The sequence below is a fragment of the Merops nubicus genome, unplaced genomic scaffold (genome assembly GCF_000691845.1).
Source record: "Merops nubicus isolate BGI_N331 unplaced genomic scaffold, ASM69184v1 scaffold27857, whole genome shotgun sequence".
NCBI lineage: Eukaryota > Metazoa > Chordata > Aves > Coraciiformes > Meropidae > Merops > Merops nubicus.
The window spans coordinates 1-18,774 of NW_008618760.1; the positions used below are offsets into that span (position 1 = coordinate 1).

The window sequence follows — 18,774 nt, forward strand, 5'->3', positions numbered from 1 at the left end:
CAGGGCACCCTGGGGACCTGCTCCCGCCCTGGCTTTCCCCAGCACGAGGGGTGCAGCAGGTTCATGCCAGGTTGCCATCTTTGGCTGTTCCGGGACACCCGTCACGGCTTGGGGCTGTCCTGGGCTGTGCTCGTCTCTACTCCGTGCTCTGGTAGAGAAGCTCTTTGAGCCTTGTACCATGGCAGCCTGCCCTGAGCTCAGCAGGCAGCCTGTGCTTCTTACCCCCATTGGAAGAATTGATTCTCACTGGTTTGGGACAGGAGTTGGGCTTACCGATGTGCGGATGCCCCGGGAACGTTGGTGGGGTGTGAACAGTATCCGAGCCATGTAGCTTCTCTTTACTCTTGTGTGAAGCTTCTGTTTTCTGCGTGAGCCTCGACCCCAGGGCCAACGCTCTGGCGGTGACGGGCGGGGAGGATGACAAGGCCTTCGTGTGGCGCGTGAGCGACGGAGAGCTCCTGTTCGAGTGCTCAGGTGAGGCGCTCAGAGCTGTCCGCGTGAGTGGCCGTGTCCCGACCCCAAGACCAACACGCTGGCGGTGACGGGCGGGGAGGATGACAAGGCCTTCGTGTGGCGCGTGAGCGACGGAGAGCTCCTGTTCGAGTGCTCAGGTGAGGCGCTCAGAGCTGTCCGCGTGAGTGGCCGTGTCCCCCCCCAGCCACATCTCTCTGGACGTGCTCTTCCTTGGCCGATGCTTTGCTTGAGCTGGGCTCCTGATCATCCTCTGTGGCTTGGCCTGAGCATCCTCTGTCCCCCAACGTCTCTAGGACATAAGGACTCAGTCACCTGTGCCGGCTTCAGCCACGACTCTGTGTTTGTGGCCACGGGCGACATGTCTGGGCTTATCAAAGTGTGGCGAGTGGATGCCAAGGAAGAAGTGTGGTCCTTCGAGGTGGGGGACTTGGAGGTGAGTGACAGGACCCCTAGTGCAGTGGGGAGCTTGTGGGCTGGCAGCCAGGACTCAGATGGGTGGCAGGGGAGGACGCTGCCCCTGTGACGTGGCCTGTCCCTCTGCCCAGTGGATGGAGTGGCACCCTCAAGCCCATGTCCTTCTGGCGGGCACGGCTGATGGCAACTCCTGGATGTGGAAGATCCCCAGCGGAGACTGCAAAACCTTCCAGGGCCCTGCGTGCCCAGCCACCTGTGGCAGGATCCTGCCTGATGGTGAGGCACGGGGGCTGTCCAATATCACCAGCTCTCCAACAGATCCTGCTGCCACCATCTGCCCTCCTGCTCCTGCCAATCTGTGCTGAGCGGGAGGTGGAGGGATGAGGAGAGCTCTGGCTCTATCCAGTGGCTCTGTCTCACCCAGGGAAGCGAGCGGTGGTGGGATATGAGGATGGGACCATGCGCATCTGGGACCTGAAGCAGGGAACCTCACTCCATGTCCTGAAAGGTAGGAAAGAGGTTAATCACCCGGGGTGCTCCCTGGCTGGGGAGTGGGCTGTGACCTCTGCCCAGGTAGAGAGGTGGCATCCCGAGGCCAGGGGATGCCGACAGGAGCCTGGTGCTGGGTTTTCCTGTTCCCACAGGTGGCTGCTCTGTGCCACCAGTGTGCTGGCAGAGCTGGGCAAGGTGGATGCTGCAGGATGCAGGGTGGGTTTTGAGGCCCCCTGGGTCTTTGTGGGGAGGACACATGGAGAGATTATGCCTCTCCTGCTTGTCCCCTAGGCCAGGATGGCCACCAGGACCCCTTGACATGTGTGGCCAGCAATCAAGATGGCAGTTTGATCATGACGGGCTCTGTGGACTGTCATGCCAAGCTGGTCAACTCTGCCACAGGCAAGGTGGGTTCGTGCTGGTGGTGACAGAGCCAGGATCCCCGGGGGGAATCACCTTGGGTGGTTCAGGGCTCTGCAGGTCCCCAGCAGCCTGTGGTGGCCACCACTGCTCAGCAGGAGGCGCCCTTGGCCACCACAACGGCTTCCTGTAGCTGCAGGTGCGGCCTGCAGCTGGGTAGATCCACCGGGCTTATAGAAGGAATTTACCCCCCGTGCTTGCTTCGAAGACCTGAGGTTTTGGGGTTGGGCCTTGGTGTTCAGGGGGTGGAGGCTCGATCCCGGGTAAGGGGGAGGACCTTGGTGCAGCTGGGGGTCCCCTTCCCTCCCCTCAGGGACTAGGCAGCCTCCTGCCCCGCAGGTGGTATGCGTCTTCAAGATGGAGAGCCTGGCCCCCAAGCCCCCTGCTGGCGAGGGTGAGGAGACAGAGTCCAACTCGGTGGAGTCTCTGGGCTTCTGCAACGTGTGAGTATGGGGACAGCCCCTCTTCAGTGCTGGAGCTTACAGGTGTTGTTACAGATCTTTTTCCATCCCTTGCGCTCATACTGCTGCATGTCTCTCACTCCCATCCTACCCAGCTGGCTGTGGAGATCCCTGGTCACTTGGGCGTGGCCTTCCCATAACCTGTTGGGTGTGGGGGCTAGCCTGACGGCCTGCTGTTTGGCCAAGATACCCTCCAGACACTGCTGCTAGGGATCTTTCCATCAGGACACTGTCTTTTCCCTTGTCAGCCTTGGGCTGGTTGCTGACTCTCACTGTCCCATTAAGTTTTCTGACTGGGGTGTTTCATGGCTCCAGCCTTTGGGTTACCTCAATACGTTATAGCCCTCAGCACAGGATTTACCTTCAGCTGTGATCCTTAATGTGCTTCCAGGCACACGTAACGCCTGTTCCACTCTCTGCAGGATGCCGCTGGCCGCTGTGGGCTACCTGGATGGCACGCTGGCTATCTACGACCTCTCAACACAGAGCCTGAGACATAAGTGCCAACATGAGGTACTGCTCTACTCCCTTTCCCCAGGGCTCGGGAGGTGTCTGGGCCCATCAGAGACCTTCCTTGGAGCCCAGGGGCTTTCCTGGGGGGCCAGTTCTCAATTTGTGCTTCTCCCTCAGCCCCACGGGCTTCCCCAAGAGCAGCCGCAGTCCCTGCGCAGAGGACGCGCCCCGGAGCTTGGCCCTGGGGGCTGGCTCTCCTAGCTGGGGGCATGGCAGAAAACACAGAGGGGGGCACGTGGGGGGAGCCGAGACTTGCTGGGGGGCCAGAGCGCTGACGCTGTGGCCTCCCCCTGCCCCAGTCGGGAATCGTGCAGTTGCTGTGGGAGGAGAGCTCGGCCGTGGTGTACACCTGCAGCCTGGACGGGGCCGTGCGCCTCTGGGACGCCCGCTCGGGGAAGATGATCAGCGAGTACCGAGGGCACTCGGCCGAAATCCTCGACTTTGCTGTCAACAAGTGAGCAGTGAACCCCTAGCCCCCCTCCCTGCTGGGTGGAGGGACCTCCAGCCTCAGAACTGTCTCCTTTGGGTGGCCCTGGAGCCTGGTCTCAAGGCACAGAGGTCTTGGGGGGAGTGGGACAGATCGGAGCTGGGCCCAGGGCGTCGGTGGGGGATGGCCAACACCCCCAGCCCCATCTCTAAGCACTGTCTCCCCTTAGGGATGCCTCCATTGTGGTGACAACCTCTGGAGACCATCAAGCCAAAGTGTTCTGCGTCCAGCGCCCTGATCGCTAGGAACTGTGCCGAGGGATGGGGGCCTGGTGGCTCATGTACAGAGGAATGAGGGAGATGGGCTTCTCCACCCTTCTCCTGGGCCTACTTTGTAATTTTCCAGCCTGCCTCACTTTGCCCTCACTGTCTGGGGGTCAAGCCTGGGGTTTTGTATGAAAGTGTCTTTTAATGATATAAATTATTTCACTTAACTGGATGCCATCCACTCTGCTTGTGGGCGGGGAGAGGACCTGCAGAGCTGTGCTCCCTCCTCAGGGATCTCCCCAGCATCCAGCTATGGCCTGAGGATGAATGGCAGACAGTTTTATGCTGGTCTGAGGGGAGGCAGAGACACACCCCCACAAAGCTCTTCCCATCTGGGGGAATGAGGGGGCCACGGTAGGAGGGGTGGGTGCAGGTAGCATAGCTGAGGTTAGAAGAATCCTGGTCTGTGCAGCCCAGGAGTTTCCTAACACATCAGGCTACTCACTCCCAGACTTGGGCAGGGCAACCCCAGTTCAGCCCCTAGGACAGAGGTCACCAGAAGAAATTTGCTCTGGGATACAGTAAGCGTTCCCCTTTGTGCCTGTGACCTCCGGGGCAAGGCCACACGCACTGACAAGCCAAAGCCCCACAGCTCTTTAAGATAGAAAGATCTCCTTTATTAATGAACCCCAACAGTATTTCTTCAGATACAGGAGTTTTGAACTCAAATACTCGGAAGAAAACAAGTTAATATTGCATTATTCTCATAAGAAATACTGCAACTTATTTCTGGTAACATATTGCAAAGCAGAACAGCTTGAAAAGAAAAAAAGGAATTAAAAAAAGAACAGAAATTAAGTCAATCAAACTGGAATTAAGGTTTTGTTTCTTGGAGCGATCGAGTCCTCGCAAGCACAGCTCGTTTCTGCAGATTACTCCCCAAACCGTTGTACAAACAGACCCCGATTGCTTGAATTCCTTAAGAGCCCACAGAGGTGCAACATTAAAAGCTACGATTATCGGGTAGCACGTGCCCCAGCCTTCGTCCTGCACGGCGGCCTCGGTGACCCGGGCGTTAACGGGTTGTGAACGTCTTCCCCCTGGCAGGGCAGGACGTGGAGAGGTCAGCACAGTGCCCGGGGCTGTGCCGGGGCACCCCGGGGCTTTGCAGCCAGCTCTCGGCCAGGCTGGTGCTGCTGGGTGTGAGCTCGAAGCGTTTGTGGCTGCGGGGAGGGGCTGGTGCTTGAAGGGGGCATAACCCCACCACCCCGCAGCAGAATGCAAAGGGGACGTGCCAGGATGCACAGAAGAAGGCCACCAAGGGGCTCTGGGATCAGAGGGTAAAGGGCCCAAAGGAAATGTGTTCTTGTAGCTGCTCTCCTCCACCCACTTTGCTCTGGGCTGTCTTACAAGAAGGAGCCAGCCAGCCAGTGCCCCTTGCCCCAGGGGTCTGCTGGCCTGGGAAGTCGGCAGGCAGCAGGAACCTGCTCCAGCACCTGCCAACCCCCAGGAAGGACCTGGCCACTCCCCCATGAGCTGAAGCTGCCTCCAGAGCCAATCTGCCAGCTTTAATACAACAAGGGAAAAGCCCCACAAGTGCCACCACAGGCATGGGGCAGACAGGGGAGACACCAGGGCTTGTGGAACTGCATACAAGCTTTCTTTGGCCAAGGACCTGCTGGCACAGGGTTTGCCACAGACCCAGCTCCTACAAAGGACACATGAGGCAGTAAGCAAGTGTTGGCAGAAGGGGCACAGGGGTCCCAGGAGACCAACACACCCCAGTCCAGTCTTTCACCTCAAGGCACCCATGCAAGCACCTCACTATGGCACACCCCATTTCTCTCCAGGTGGGATCCCAGCACATCAGGCCCATGTCTGGTCACTCCCACAGCATCCCAGTCCTCCTCAAACTGTAACATGACAAGCTCAGGAGCAGCAAGCTTGTGGGTGGCAGAGAAGCCCAGAGAGCCAGGCCCCACCCACTTTGCTACTCACGTGATCGTTTTCATTTCTTTCTTCTCTGCGTCTGGACGGGCACGGTTCAGCACCTTGAGGAAATCCGACGTTTTTGCCCTCATACGCGTGTGAATATAGGCCTGGGTTTCGTTAGGACAAAACGGGGACACGTCAGCATCTTGTCTTCATAGCTGAGATGTCAGGACACGCAGCAGGAGCTGTCTTTCTGCTCCTTGCTGGAAAAGCACCTAGCTCTGCACAGCCACCGTGCTATGAGGGGAGTGAAAATTGCTGCCGTAGCCCTGGTCAAAGCCAGGTCTAAACAATTTCTCTAATTCCGTTCCCAGAGAGAAGCAAAAGCAGATCCCAAAAGGGCAAAATCCTACTTTTCTGCTAGGATGGGAAGCAATGACACATCACTTCCCACGCCTGCATGAGCGAGTTCTCAGAGGGACACCCCCACCCCGTGCTCCCCTGCAGCTCCCAGGTCAGATGGGCCGAGGCCACCCAGTATCCCCCAGCCCCTCGGTACCTTTGAGCACTTGATGTGATAGTGCAGGTAGTCCCGGAACGTGTGGATCAGGTTTATGGTGTTGTCTCTGGCAGCAGCATTGGTGTGACGGGGGAACAGCACTGCAATAAGAGGGTGACACAATCTGTCAGTGCCTCCCCAGCACCTGTGATTTTAAACTCGGGGCTCAGCAGCACTTTTCCACATCTCCCACAACAGCCTGGACACTCTGGAGGACACAGGTGAGGCCAAGTGCCCAGTGATGATAGCACTGTAGGAAACTGCATGGTGCTACCTCAGTGCTTGCAAGAAGCAAATGGAGGAGAGAGCTGGGAGGCAGACAAAGGTGGCCAGGCTGCTCAGCTGATTTCAAGACCCAGACTGCCCTTCAATCTTGAAATCCATTGTGGATCCCTGTGCTCCACCTCTGAGCTCAGAACTGCAGGAAGGCCAGCCTGAGAGACCCTAATGACACATCCAACCATGACCCCTCTTTCTCTGGAAGAGACCTTTTCCTTTGAACAGGGCAGGGGTGGGACTACTTGGCTCAGCCCTCAGCACTACTGTCCAGGAGGAAGCGATGATTCTGCCAGCCAGCACCTCTGCAGGCAGGGGACAGCAGCTCAGAGGCAGAAGTGTTTGGGCCAGAGCAAAGTGGCAGAGCTGGAGAAGCAGAACTCACTGCCCTGTTCCTGCTCTCTGACGGCCTCCCTTGATCAAGAACCTGCACCTGGGCAAGCTGCACATACACCTGCATGAAACCTCCCACAAGAACTCTCCTGTTTTTACAACGTCACCACAAAGCCACCCTTCCTTTGCTCCCAAACGCTGGACTTGTGTGCTGGGCAGACACTAAATGGCTCAGCGCCCACCTCCCTGCCGACAGCAGAGCCAAGGTGACCGATACAGCGAAGGGACACGCTGGTGAGGGCAAACAACACAGAACGCAACTCCAGAGTCCCTTCAGCCCCCGGTGATCCACCTCAGCACTCAGGGAGAGAGAGCTCCTTTCTGTTTCTCACACAGCAGCAGGAACCTCGCTCCTCCCCCGGCGTCCCCAGGCCTCAGAGCTGCCTGCTTACCGAAGGTGATGTAGCCAATGTTGTCGCCAACGGCCGCATCTGTGTCTTTCAGCTCCAAGGGCGGCTCCCTGTGGCTGAAGAGCACCTGTGGGGCTGTGTGACTGGCTCGGCGACCCTCCTTGAACTCCTGAACGAGACAAAGCAAAGGTGAGCGAGTCCCACCGCAACACTCCAGCGACTCACTGGGGAAGCAAATGGAGTTTTCCTGCTCCCACAGGGCAACTGAGCAGGAGGTTTCTCAGCTTTTCCTGAATAGGCTGTGTCCATCAGTCCAAACCTCTGGAAAGCAATCCTCTTCCCCAGTAAAACCAGACCAAAATGCATGGCTGTCCCAAGTGTACACGTGGCCCTAGCACAGCCCCTCAGCTGGGGTGGCTTTCAGTGTCAGGTCACTTGCCACGGATGTTTTGTGGAAGGGTCACCTCAATCTAAGCAAGCACATGAGACTGCACAGCTCCTGCTAGACAGCCAACACCACCAATGCTTCCAGTGAAAGCGGGCAGTGCCCACCACCCCAGAGGAGAGGAAATTCTCAGAAAGGGTGTCGAGGTCTTCATCACACCCAGTATAACAGCTCTGCATCTCCCACCAGGAGTCTTTGCCTAGGAATGCCATTAAGAGCCATCTCTGGGGTTTGAAGCTTATGGCAAAGCCTGCTCCTCCTAATGTTTCTCTACACCTTGTAACAATACTTCTAGGCAGGGACATCCCTTCCACTAGGAAACTCCTCTGACAGCAGCACAACCCCCACCCTCACATGAAAGGAACTGGCTCTGCATTTCAGAAATTCTAGGACTTTCCCTAGGCAGGGCTGGCAAAGTCTGGACATCATTCTCCTGCCCCAAAGCAGCACAGCCTCCCCTGTGCCTCACTGACCCCCAGCCCAACCCACACATCATCAGCCACCCTTGGCCTCTCCTCCCTTCTGAGCACAGCTCACCCTGGGAAGGGCAGGAACATCTGTGCCCTTTTTAAAAACAGAGCTGTTCCACCAGGGTTTCCTTAATAAAGTGCTTAACTTGCAGTTCTGCCTGCTTATGCCAGAGGGGTAAATGGTTCAAATGGCTTTGCTGGTTAGTTAATGGTCAGATTTTCTCCATGAGAGCCCAGATGAGCAGCCACCATGCCTGACTGGGCTGTGTTATGCAAGAGCAATAGCTGGAGGGAAGGAGCCGGCATGACTCAAGAGTGGAAATTCTTGTGGCTGGGCAGGAGCAGGGTTGGCTGTTGTAAAAACCCAGGAACCTGGGACATGGAGACTCTGGGACAGCTGCTGCCGTAAAGCCTTGCCACCTCCCTGGGAGCCTCACAGACCCTGTTTTGTTCACATCACATCTCCCTGTATTAAAAGCTGAATTCCAGGCTGTGGGATATGCTGGTAGGGAAAAGTTTAAAGCCAGAGCAAATGCTCTGCCTGCAGCTAAAGAACACAGAGCAGAGCTGCAAGATAAGACTCTTGTCACAACAGACCCTGTTGTAATGACCTCAACACAGGTAAACTAGTATCCAGCAAACTGGGTCAGTAATTTGCTGCCCACAAGCCTGTCAGCAGCACTGCCTAGCACCCCTGGATGGACAGGCTAAAGCTCCTGCAGCCTTGCCCACACAGGAGGATCCCCAGGTGCTTCAGCAGACACATGGTGAGCTAGGTGGGCCAGTGACACAGAAGCACATGTACTTTCATGCTCCAAGCCTTCCCCAGGTGTAAGCAGAGGTCTCAGTCTCCACAGGCTGCACACAGCTGCCCACAGACACACAAAGTGTTTACCACAAGCCTCTGAATGCTTCCCAACTAAATGGCAGTTGCAAATGGTAGCTGAGTCCAGAAGCATGTGGCTTTATGATGACTGATTCAAGCCCACAAACTAAGCAAATCCATAGCTCTGGAAAGCCCAAATTTGAAAGCCCACCATGGCATGCGAGAGCAGCCACACTGAGTCATCTGCTGAGTCTCACTGCAGCATTTGAACATTAGCAGGAAAAAAACTGCGAGGTGAAGACATCTCTCAGCATCATCCCAGACATGGCACAACATTGCCTCACCCCTTCTCCCTCTACAGCCTCCCCGCCGCACGCAGCTCCTCAGCTGGCCGGTGAGCCCTACACCACAGCTGGCTGATCAATACTGAAGTATTCACTGTGGTGTTTCTTACCTTTAACACATAACACATTTGACTGTCCATATGAGCAAGACCATAAAGGGCCAGTGCAAGAGCCCGATTAGAAAATACACTGCCTATGCCTATTAATGTGATTGCTCCATCCCAGTGCAGCCTGGAGCCCTGCAAAGCATTTACGTGCATTAAACCGTCTGTGAGCTCACTTCAGCCTAACATCTGGTTGTTTGGCAACACTGTGTCAAGCAAGAAGGCATGTGAATGAAGGCCCCAGCCCCTTCCCCGTAGTTCAGTTTCCATACCTGCATGAACACCTTTCCGATCACCACGTCATCGTCATCCTTGAACACCGTGCTGAACACCACCGTGACCCGGTCCTTTTTCGCCTCAACGTACCTGCAGGTGGGGGGGAGAGGAGAGCCCAGCTGTGACTGGGAGCTAAGAAGTGCAACTGGCTCAGGAAGCAACTGCGTGACAAGGTCAAGTAGATGTAACAACCGTTCAGGCTGCTGAGATTTTCCCCACCCTTCAGACTGTATTTACAGGGAGCAAAACATTTCTGTTGGGAGTGGCCAGTTCCGCTCCGGCATGCATCCACAAGTGCTTCCACTAACAGGGACTCTTGTGTAACATCCCTGCAGCCCGAGGGATGAGCTCTGCCCTCACTGGAGACTTCTGGCAGCTGAGGACAGGCCCTTATTAACTACCCTGCCAAAGCAGGATTTCCTTGCTTTCCACCACAAGGTACAGCTGGGAGCAGGAGCAGAGAGCATACCGACAGCTCCAACCCCCGCGCTGCTTGGCTGGAACACTTACATGGTCTCATCGTCCCTGTAGTGGATGACAGCTCTCTTTTCTCCTTCTTTGCCCTCTTCCTGGAATTTGAAATACTTCTCAAAGACTGAAGCAAAGCAGTTGCGCTTCAACATGCCGGCTTGGTGCACAATAGCGTCCTTGTCTGTGGGAAGGTTCTCCAGGTCGTAGAGCAAAGAGACATTGTAACCTGGGGAGGGACAGCCACTAACCTTAATAAACTACTCAGGGCTGTAATGAAGCCAGAGATATTTTCTGGAAAGGGACAGCTACAGTCCAACCTTTCCCTTAAGCCCCCCCAGAAGCTCCAGGGGTGACTATTTCCCACTCCAAGCATCACCAGAAGCCATGCCTGAACTCAGCATGTGGCCATGGCAACGTTCCTGGTGCTCCTTCCTGAGCTCCCAGACTCATGTGCTGGCTGAGCTGCTCCCAAGTTTTTGCAGTGAGTAGGAAGAGATGCTGTCACAGGTAACCATGGTTTTCCTATGTCTCATGAAGTGTCTTTAAGAAGAACAAAGACCCCAACCACGAGGAACAAAGGCTTTCTGGAGGAGGGCTGCATCAAGAATTACATCTTGTGCCACAAGCTACTTCAGCCCCGACACAGCTGAGCCACCTTTTCAACTGCTGGTTGTTGCACAGGCTCCAGCTGGAAGTGCAGCATTCATCTGAGCGTTTCTGAGGCGACTTAGGTAATTTTGGAATTGCATTCATACACATACACAGAGTAAATGTTATTGCAGGGTTACCTGATTCAGGATTTACCAAGTAGCTTCCATAGACTTTCTTCAATACCTAGGAAAGAAATGAAATATTGAAAGCACAAGCTAGCAGAGTTGTTTCCTCCTGCACAGCCCAGGCTGTGTTTGGTCTTCATTTCAAAACATCAAATTACAGCACCTGTCTCCCCTTAGCCTAAGTGACCTTGGACAAACATTAAGTCACCAACTTCTAGTATTAGTAGCTGCTCCTGCTCTAGGCAGAGCTCCCTGAATGCCACTGACAAGGGACATGCTGCAGAACAAGACTCAAAACTGGATCTTCAAAAAGTTCTCGCTAGTCTTGAACTTGTATGGGGAAGAACACCCCTTCTGTACATCTCCTGCCTTCAAAGGAGAACTCTTAGCAGAGCTTGAGGTAACAGATCTGAGGGCTGCAGCCCTTCTTCCCATTAAAAGCAGATGCAAAGCATGCTCTGTCCCCCTCCTTCCACGAAGGCAAGGTGGGAAGGGAACTGAGGTTGTTTAGCCTGGAGAAAAGGAGGCTCAGGAGAGACCTTATTGCTCTCTACAACTACCTGAAAGGAGATTGCAGCCAGGTGGGGGTTCGTCTGTTCTCCTATGTAGCAAGCAATAGGACAAGAGGAAACAGCCTCAGGTTATGCCAGGGGAGGTTCAGAAGTGGTTAAGAAAAATTTCTTCACCAGAAGGGTTCTCAAGCAGTGCAACAGGCTGCCCAGGGAGGTGGTAGAGTCCCCAGCCCTGCAGGTATTTAAAATATGTGTAGATACAATGCTTAGGGACGTGGTTTAGTGGTGATCTGGCAGTGCTGGGGTAATGGTCAGACTTGATCTTGAAGGTCCCTTCCAAGCAGAAGAATTCTATGACTCTACGACAGCGAGTTCAGAGCAGGGGTCAGGCGCAGCACGGCTGGGTGAGCGCCCGCCCTGTCTCAGCCTGTCACACAGGACAGATGGGATGGGGATGGACAGGAGACTGCCAGGCAGCTTGGGTGCCTCCCAGAATCAGAGCTGCCTACAGCACAGCTCTTCAAACATAATTGCTGCTGAATTTTACATCAATGGCAATTTTCAGCTGAGCTGTAGCTCTGTGGCAGTGAGGGGGCTGGGAACAGGAGGTATTTCACAGAGAACACAACACTGCTGTGGCAGAACTGGCCCTCCTGGGATGACACCCACTACCAGGCAGAGAGGATGCATGGGCCCTCTGCGTGCCAAAACCTCCTTTGAGCAGAGAGCCTGCCTGCAGCCCAGGGAGATGCTTTGTCCTAGCAGGAACCCCACTTCGTGCTTCTCACAGTCGGATTTCACCCAAGATAGAGCAGAAACAAGCTCCATCATCTCCAGGGTAGCACAGAGAACAGCAGCTTGCCAGCTGGTGATTAAAAACGTGCTTTCTATTTAGTTAGCACTCCCAAGAGAATCCTGCAGAGATCCCATTTTCCTCTAAAAGATTGAGAAGTTGGCTTCCATCACCACCACCACTGTGGCTACTAGCAGACAGTGGTGGCAGCCTCTCCCCAGACAGGGGGGCCAGCCTCTCACCCACCAAGAGGTGGGCACACCTCAGCAGTTCTCTTGGGATCACACACTGTACTGATCCTCACTAAACATGCTGGGAGGGCTCCACCATTTAACTCTCATGTGCCAGCAGCAGTACCTTCAGTAGCAGGCAATGCTTGCTCCTAGAAAGCACTGTATATAGGAACCAGGAAAGCAGGACAATCAGTTGTACTTATTCTGACTTTGGCAGGTCTTGCAGCAACTCACACGAGTTCACTTTGGGTTCAAATCGACTGTTTCTTGCCAGACTCACAATAAACGCACGGAGCAGTATCCTTGTTTTCCTCCAAGGGCAGACACCCAGAGGCAAAAGCCTGCTGAAGTGTCTTGAGTGAACCCCATTTGCTACCGAGTGGAGATTTGAAAACTGACTGGGGAACTGAGTCACACTTCCTGCCTCGCCACCCAACCACAGCTCAGAGAAGCTCCTTCTTTCTACCATAAATGGTCCTCGGCAACCCCAGCCTCTTCAACAGGAACTGAACCTGCTACTTTGCAGAGCAGCAGCAGCACATAGGGAACCAGTCTGCAGATCGAGGTCTGCACAGGCAGCAGAAGCTCAGTGCTCACTCTCAAGTGTGGTCAGAACCAAAAGAGCCGCGCCACGCGACTCCAGTTTTGTCTCAGTGCCTTCCCTCAATTGTGGGCTCAGCGCATCAGTCAGGGAAGTTATTTCTATACTGTCAGGCTGCACACTCATTTGGACTTTCAAAATTGGTGCTGCCTTTCACCCTTGAGGCTGTAGGGTCATATGACTTCTTAATCAACAGAATGTGAACACACTTAGTCCTTGTATTTCAGCAAAGGGGGACTCCTGGTTGGCACAGGGATGCTTCTTTCGCCAGTGTGAAATGGGAGCACAGCTGCTTCTCCAAGGGTTAGATGTTAGATCCATCAGCATTAGGGGAGGCCTTATTGCTCTCTACAACTACCTGAAAGGAGGTTGTAGAAAGGTGGGTGTCGGTCTCTTCTCACAAGTAACAAGCAATCGGACAAGAGGAAATAGCCTCAAGTTGTGCAGTGGGAGGTTTAGGTTGGATGTTAGGAAAAATCTCCTCACCAAAAGGGTTGTCAAGCAGTGGAACAGGCTCCAGGGAGGTGGTGGAGTCACCATCCCTGCAGGTATTTAAGAGATGTGTAGATGTGGTGCTTAGGGACATGGTTTAGCAGTGGACTTTGTATAGTTAGGTTTATGGTTGGATTTGATGATCTTAAAGGTCTTTTCCAACCTAAACAATTTTGTCGTTCTATTTCAAGGACATTGTCCATGCTAAGAGTATTTGTAGGCTCAATGCCCAGAGATGCTAACTCACCTCATCAGCACCATGTTCCTGGAGTTCCTTGTAGAATTTCAGAGAAATGCTGACCATCACTTTTGTTTTGTCTCCATTGGGGTTTGAAATGTGGTAAAGGACTCCATCGAAGTCTATAAAACAAGCAAGAGAAATGTGAGAGAACAAGCACCAGTTCCTATTTCTGGTGAAGGATTTCCCGACATGTTCTACCACTGTATAAAGCGTCACTGTTCCCCCTGCTCCAGCCCTCACACATACACCCAGAGAGAATTCTGTAATTACAGAAAGTGGTACTGTCATGTAAGGAGACCTGTTATTGTTTAAAGGATTGGAACAGTTTTGACATCTGTCCATCACAGAAAGCTTTCATCTAGTGTCATCTAGCATCCCTGACAAAACTGCTTGTGCTCAGCACATGAGGATACAAACATGCACAGACAGGAGCCTTCTGGATGGCCAGCACAGAAAGTGACTGACATGCCCACCAGCCACAGCTGCAGCCTGGAAGAGACAACATCTCTGCCAGCAAAGGCAGCTCAGCTGCAGCCTGCTGAGACAGCTTCCACTTCCCTGCAGAATGGGCAGGGAAAGACAACCCTCCAGCTACTGAGCAAGCTCCACTTCCCCACGGAGCTCTGCAGCTTACACGCATTCTTAATAACGGAAGCAAAAAAATCAGTTGCTGAATGAACACTTGAACCTCCTTGGCACTTTTCATCCTGGAGAGCAAACTCCAGGCAATTAATTCATCTTGCCTGTCACCTTCAGCCAGCTTTCTGACAACCCAAACCAGACAGTGCTAAACACCCAATAACAAGTAACAAAACGGGCAGGACTGGAGAACTGGTGAGGTAAAAGAGAAGAGCTATGTAACACACACATCAAACAAAGCACTGCCACCACTGAACTCGCTGCTGCGGGAGAAGTCCCAGGGAAGGTGGGTAGACAGAGAAAACAGTGAGACAGCTGGCAAAGCCCCAGCTCTGGGGACACTGCAGGGTGTCTACACTGCCTGCCTCTGTGTAGTTCTCCTGCCCCAGCAGCAGGCTGGGTGAACTCAGGCACACCAGGTGTAACCATGGGCAGCCCTTTCCTCAGAGAAGTCATGAGGGCTGTGGAGCTTACCTGCAAATGTTACTTCTACTGCCTCTGGTTTATTTCTAAAAAGCAAAGAAAACAAAGGAGGTAAATGAGAACTCAAACAGCAGCCTCCAAGCTGTGAAGGAAAGAGGATTAATTTCCAATGCCTTATTTCTCACAAGCATCTCTACCTAAAAACCCTTCCATCTTCTCTGTTCAACCAGCAAATAACCTTCAACATGAGATCTTAGACTCTCTCCATTCCCATAAGCACCAGTTTTGCCCCAGATGATACAGAAATACGCCTTGAAGGTTGACAACCAGAGGCTGTCATTATTTGGTTCATTAATAGATTTTGAGATCGCAGATTTCCAGTTAGAAGCACCTGAGAAAGCTCCTCGTCACCAAGGAGTTTGTTTTAACAGGCACATTCTCCATACACAACAGCCACAATACAAGTTTGGGGACAGAGGCTCTTTTGTAAGTTCCAGCCATACTGGTTTCATGGATGGAACTTGAAGGCTGAGCACCTGACAGTGCCTCCTTCGCCACCAGCAGCAGCTCTGCAAACTTGCCAGTATCACCCACTCACAGCAAAGACCCTTTCTCCAAGTTTGGGGCTAGAGGCAAACCACAGAGGAAAGCTTTCTGGATATGCATTTCATCCTGCCCTCCCACATCCCTTCTGAAATACCCCAACACTATGCCAGCTACCTCTGCAGGAAAAACTGCAGAACTGGGTTTGCTCTAATGCTGCCCAGTGTGGCCTTTGGGATCCCTGATCAGCAGCACGAGCACCTCGTGAGCCAAAGCCACGTCATGTCTTATGCTGCAAGTACGAAGATTTAACAACATCTTAACAAACCCAATTGGCCAGTTTGTCCACAACCTGTGGAAGAGTAGGATCCCGTGAAAGATCCAACTGCTTCTGAAAAGTGATTTTGTTAGGACTGGCACCACATAATTGCTTTGGCAGGGGGACTGGTATTAATGGGTCATTGTCCAACAAAGAGCAGTGCAAAGTTACCTCCGCTGTTGGGAGCAGGGAAAGAAAATTAGAATAGGATAAAAATGCCAGCCTATCACTCCTGTTTCAGAGCACATCTCTGCTTATTTTTCAAAAAATGGCTGATACTAAACAGAGTCCAGGCTGCTGCTAACAGAAATCCAGCCTCTAAAACAGTTCACTCATATCCATCTGAACCAATGTACTGAAATAAATCTCCATAGCAAATCCAGCATAACGAGGCAACCTTGTGGTCTCAGCTATGATGCTGCTGCTGCCCAGAGCCCAGCTTAAACCTTTTTGCCAAAACTAGCTCTGTGCACATGTGCTGCTGGGTACCAGCTACACCCTGGTACATACACTGGAAAAGGTGGGGGAAGTGATTACGCAGTATCTACTGTCCCTCACCATATTCTGGAAAGGTTTCAATGATTTTCTTTCTTTTTTTTTTCCTCCCTGCAAACAGCACTGTTCTTCCATCAGCTTTTCTGCACCCAGCCTCATTCCCGGCCTCCATGCTGTGCTAAAACTCAAGATGGACAATGCAAGGAGACCAAGGCACTGAATAGCACTGATCCCAGGCCACGCGCCAGGTCAACACATTTTATTCAAGTGGAAAGAGAGGAATTAACCCCCAGACAGAGATCCAAAGTGGAAATGATGAGGTGTTGCTTCTTCTTGAAAGTTATTGGCTGTGAAAATCAACAGCCTTTTTTGTCAGAAGGCTGGAAAGCCTCTGTCTTTTGTGCTGCATTGCTGGAGATAAAAAGCACACACTTGAAAGAAGCAGTGCAAGTGCACCCAAGTTTAGTTCTTTTGTTTAGTGTGGTTTTTTTTTTGGTTCTTTAGTTCTAGATCCTTTAGTTTAAAGGCTGTGCCAGCTACCTGCAACCTCTCTCCCTCTCATCTTCACCTCCCAGCCAGGCCTGATATGGAGGCTCCCAGAGCATCCCCAGCTGGAGATTCCTTGGGCTCTTGGAAAAGGAAGCAGTTCCCCAAGCCACATCCAAGACACTTCTGCTCACCAAGGACCATTTGGAGCAGAGATGAAAGGAAAATCCCACTGATCCCACGTGGTCAATCGATGCAGACGTGTTCTTTTAGAGCACCACACTCAGATGTGGGAATCAGCTTGGATGGCAATATGAATTTTTATAAAAAAAGAAAACTATGTAGGAAGCTTTAAAGATAGCACAGTCAAGCACACAAGAGCTAGAAATATTAAAGAGAATGGATCCTAAAACCTGAGCTCTGCCTTGTCAGAGCTACACCGTTCAGTCTCCACTCCCCACACACACAGAGCTGATGCCTCCCAGAGCCCCAGCTCCCAGACACGGCACCTCTGAGCCAAGAGCAGCGCAGGGAAGCCAGCAAGCCTTGGAGAGGTTTTGCCCAGGAAGGATCCCCTGCCCAGTACCCCAGGGAATGGCAAAGGATGATCAGTCCTCACGTTGTTTAAGAAGCCATAGCCCAGGTCAGGAGCCTTTGTTCTGCACACAAAAGCTTGCTGCTGACGCAGCCCCATTTGAACCTTTCACCACGCAAGTATGGTTTCTTAGAGAAGTTATTTTAACACCGATTTCCCAAGACTTGGTTCTTCTATCTGGGGATGGTGAAGAGGGGAGATATTTAAGGGAAAACAGGTAACCAGGCTGAACCCTGGGTGCTGAATATTCAACTGCTTCCCAGCAGTGCCTCAGTGAAGCGAGCACTCACGTGAGCCGCATGCAGAGCTCCTTGCAGCCACATCAGCCCTGTCATCTACTGCAGGGTGTTTTTTCTCCCTCACCTGGCACACACCGAAGTGACCCTGGCCTGGACCAGGAGAGGACAGGAAAGGGTATCAGAGGTGTGCCTGGAAGTAAAGTGAACTCTCTCAGCCCTTCACAGTTCAGCAGCATTACAGCTCCAATGTTTAAAGTGCTTCTATTTATTCCTCTGTCTCACCTCACCAAAACTGTACTAGCTACTTAAAATGTTTCTACAACAGAAAATCCACCCCTTTTACTACCCAAATTGTTGTTCTTCTGTCAAGAAGTCTCCAGGCAGAAGGGAGAGGAGTTCTCGCCTCAAGCTTCTCTTGGCTTCTGGACCAGCAAAAGCACTGCAGGTTGCACAGACGCAATCACTTCCCCTCGACCTCCTACCGACCCCCTCTTCCACCAGCAGGAAGCGCGGCGGGGACAGGTGGAGCACCCAGTGGGGGCAGAGCGTGTCCTCACGGCGCGTAGCGCTGCCCCCTGCCTGCCCTGGCGTGGCTGAAGGGCCAAGGCTTTGTGCGAAGCACGCACAGCGGGCCTGGGACCAGAGCTGCGCCCTGCAGGGGGGGACCAGCTACGGGCAGGCTACTGCTGTCATCCCGAGGAACTCTGCCTGCTCTGGTGCGCTCCAGTGTCCCCTGCCTGTGAGGCACCCACACCCACGGGGACAATCAGCAGTTTAGCAGCTTGGCACAGAGTCACTGTAAACCCCAGCCATCCTTTTCACATTTTACTTCCAAGCAGCACTCTTGGCAGCTGGGAGCTCATGTCGGGTTCATTTCTACCCCTGGTTCGAGTCTCTGAGGAACAGACTAAGCCTGGCTACGCTTGGAGGATTTCAGACAGGACAGCCCATCTGCTGCCAAGGCACAGAGCTGCTGGGACCCCTGCAAGCTCCTTACCACCAACGCTACTCAACTATAGCCTCCCCCAGCAACCTACCCCATCTGGTAGCCTCTGTCCCAAAAGAATAATAAAACCAGCTCATACTGGGAGTAACTGAAATGGCTCCGCTCTGCACTGAGCACCAAATCCAGACGAGGCCCTTCTGCAAAACCCTGCCTGAATGCTAAAATGGCAGCTGCTCCAAGCGGCAGCAGCAGTCCATTTTCTGATAACACTTATCAGGTCTGAAGTCAAATCTGCACCAAATCCCATCTACCTTGTTCCTGTAACAATAAAAAGCCCCGACAGGTTTTATGTCTTCTTGCCTGCATTCCTCCTATTCATCTCCAAGTGGTTTCTATGCTCTTTCTATCTAATATAGAGCCAGCTCCAAATCAGATTTTTCACCCTGGTAGAACATCCCCTAAGAGCCACAGCACCTGTGAAGATACTCCAAGGAGCACTTAAGAGCAACAGCAATTTTTTTTTTTTTT

General features: G+C 53.0%; 2 protein-coding genes across 2 annotated transcripts; one reads left to right on the forward strand and one right to left on the reverse strand.

Annotated features, from left to right (window-relative positions):
- Nucleotides 1-487: 487 nt before the first annotated feature.
- On the forward strand, nt 488-3,696 carry AAMP (angio-associated, migratory cell protein; the record flags this gene model as incomplete). Its single annotated transcript, XM_008943557.1, has 9 exons — nt 488-611; nt 768-907; nt 1,020-1,164; nt 1,313-1,396; nt 1,672-1,787; nt 2,140-2,243; nt 2,684-2,774; nt 3,074-3,228; nt 3,431-3,696. Coding segments are annotated over 9 exons (1,035 nt in total), but the record flags the coding sequence as incomplete, so codon positions are not given.
- A 426-nt stretch (nt 3,697-4,122) lies between these two features.
- ARPC2 (actin related protein 2/3 complex, subunit 2, 34kDa) lies at nt 4,123-14,709 on the reverse strand (the record flags this gene model as incomplete). The annotated part of the gene is made up of 9 exons (XM_008943558.1): nt 4,123-4,567; nt 5,466-5,566; nt 5,959-6,059; nt 7,020-7,146; nt 9,439-9,532; nt 9,953-10,139; nt 10,702-10,747; nt 13,568-13,680; nt 14,675-14,709. Coding segments are annotated over 9 exons (829 nt in total), but the record flags the coding sequence as incomplete, so codon positions are not given.
- Nucleotides 14,710-18,774: the final 4,065 nt, after the last annotated feature.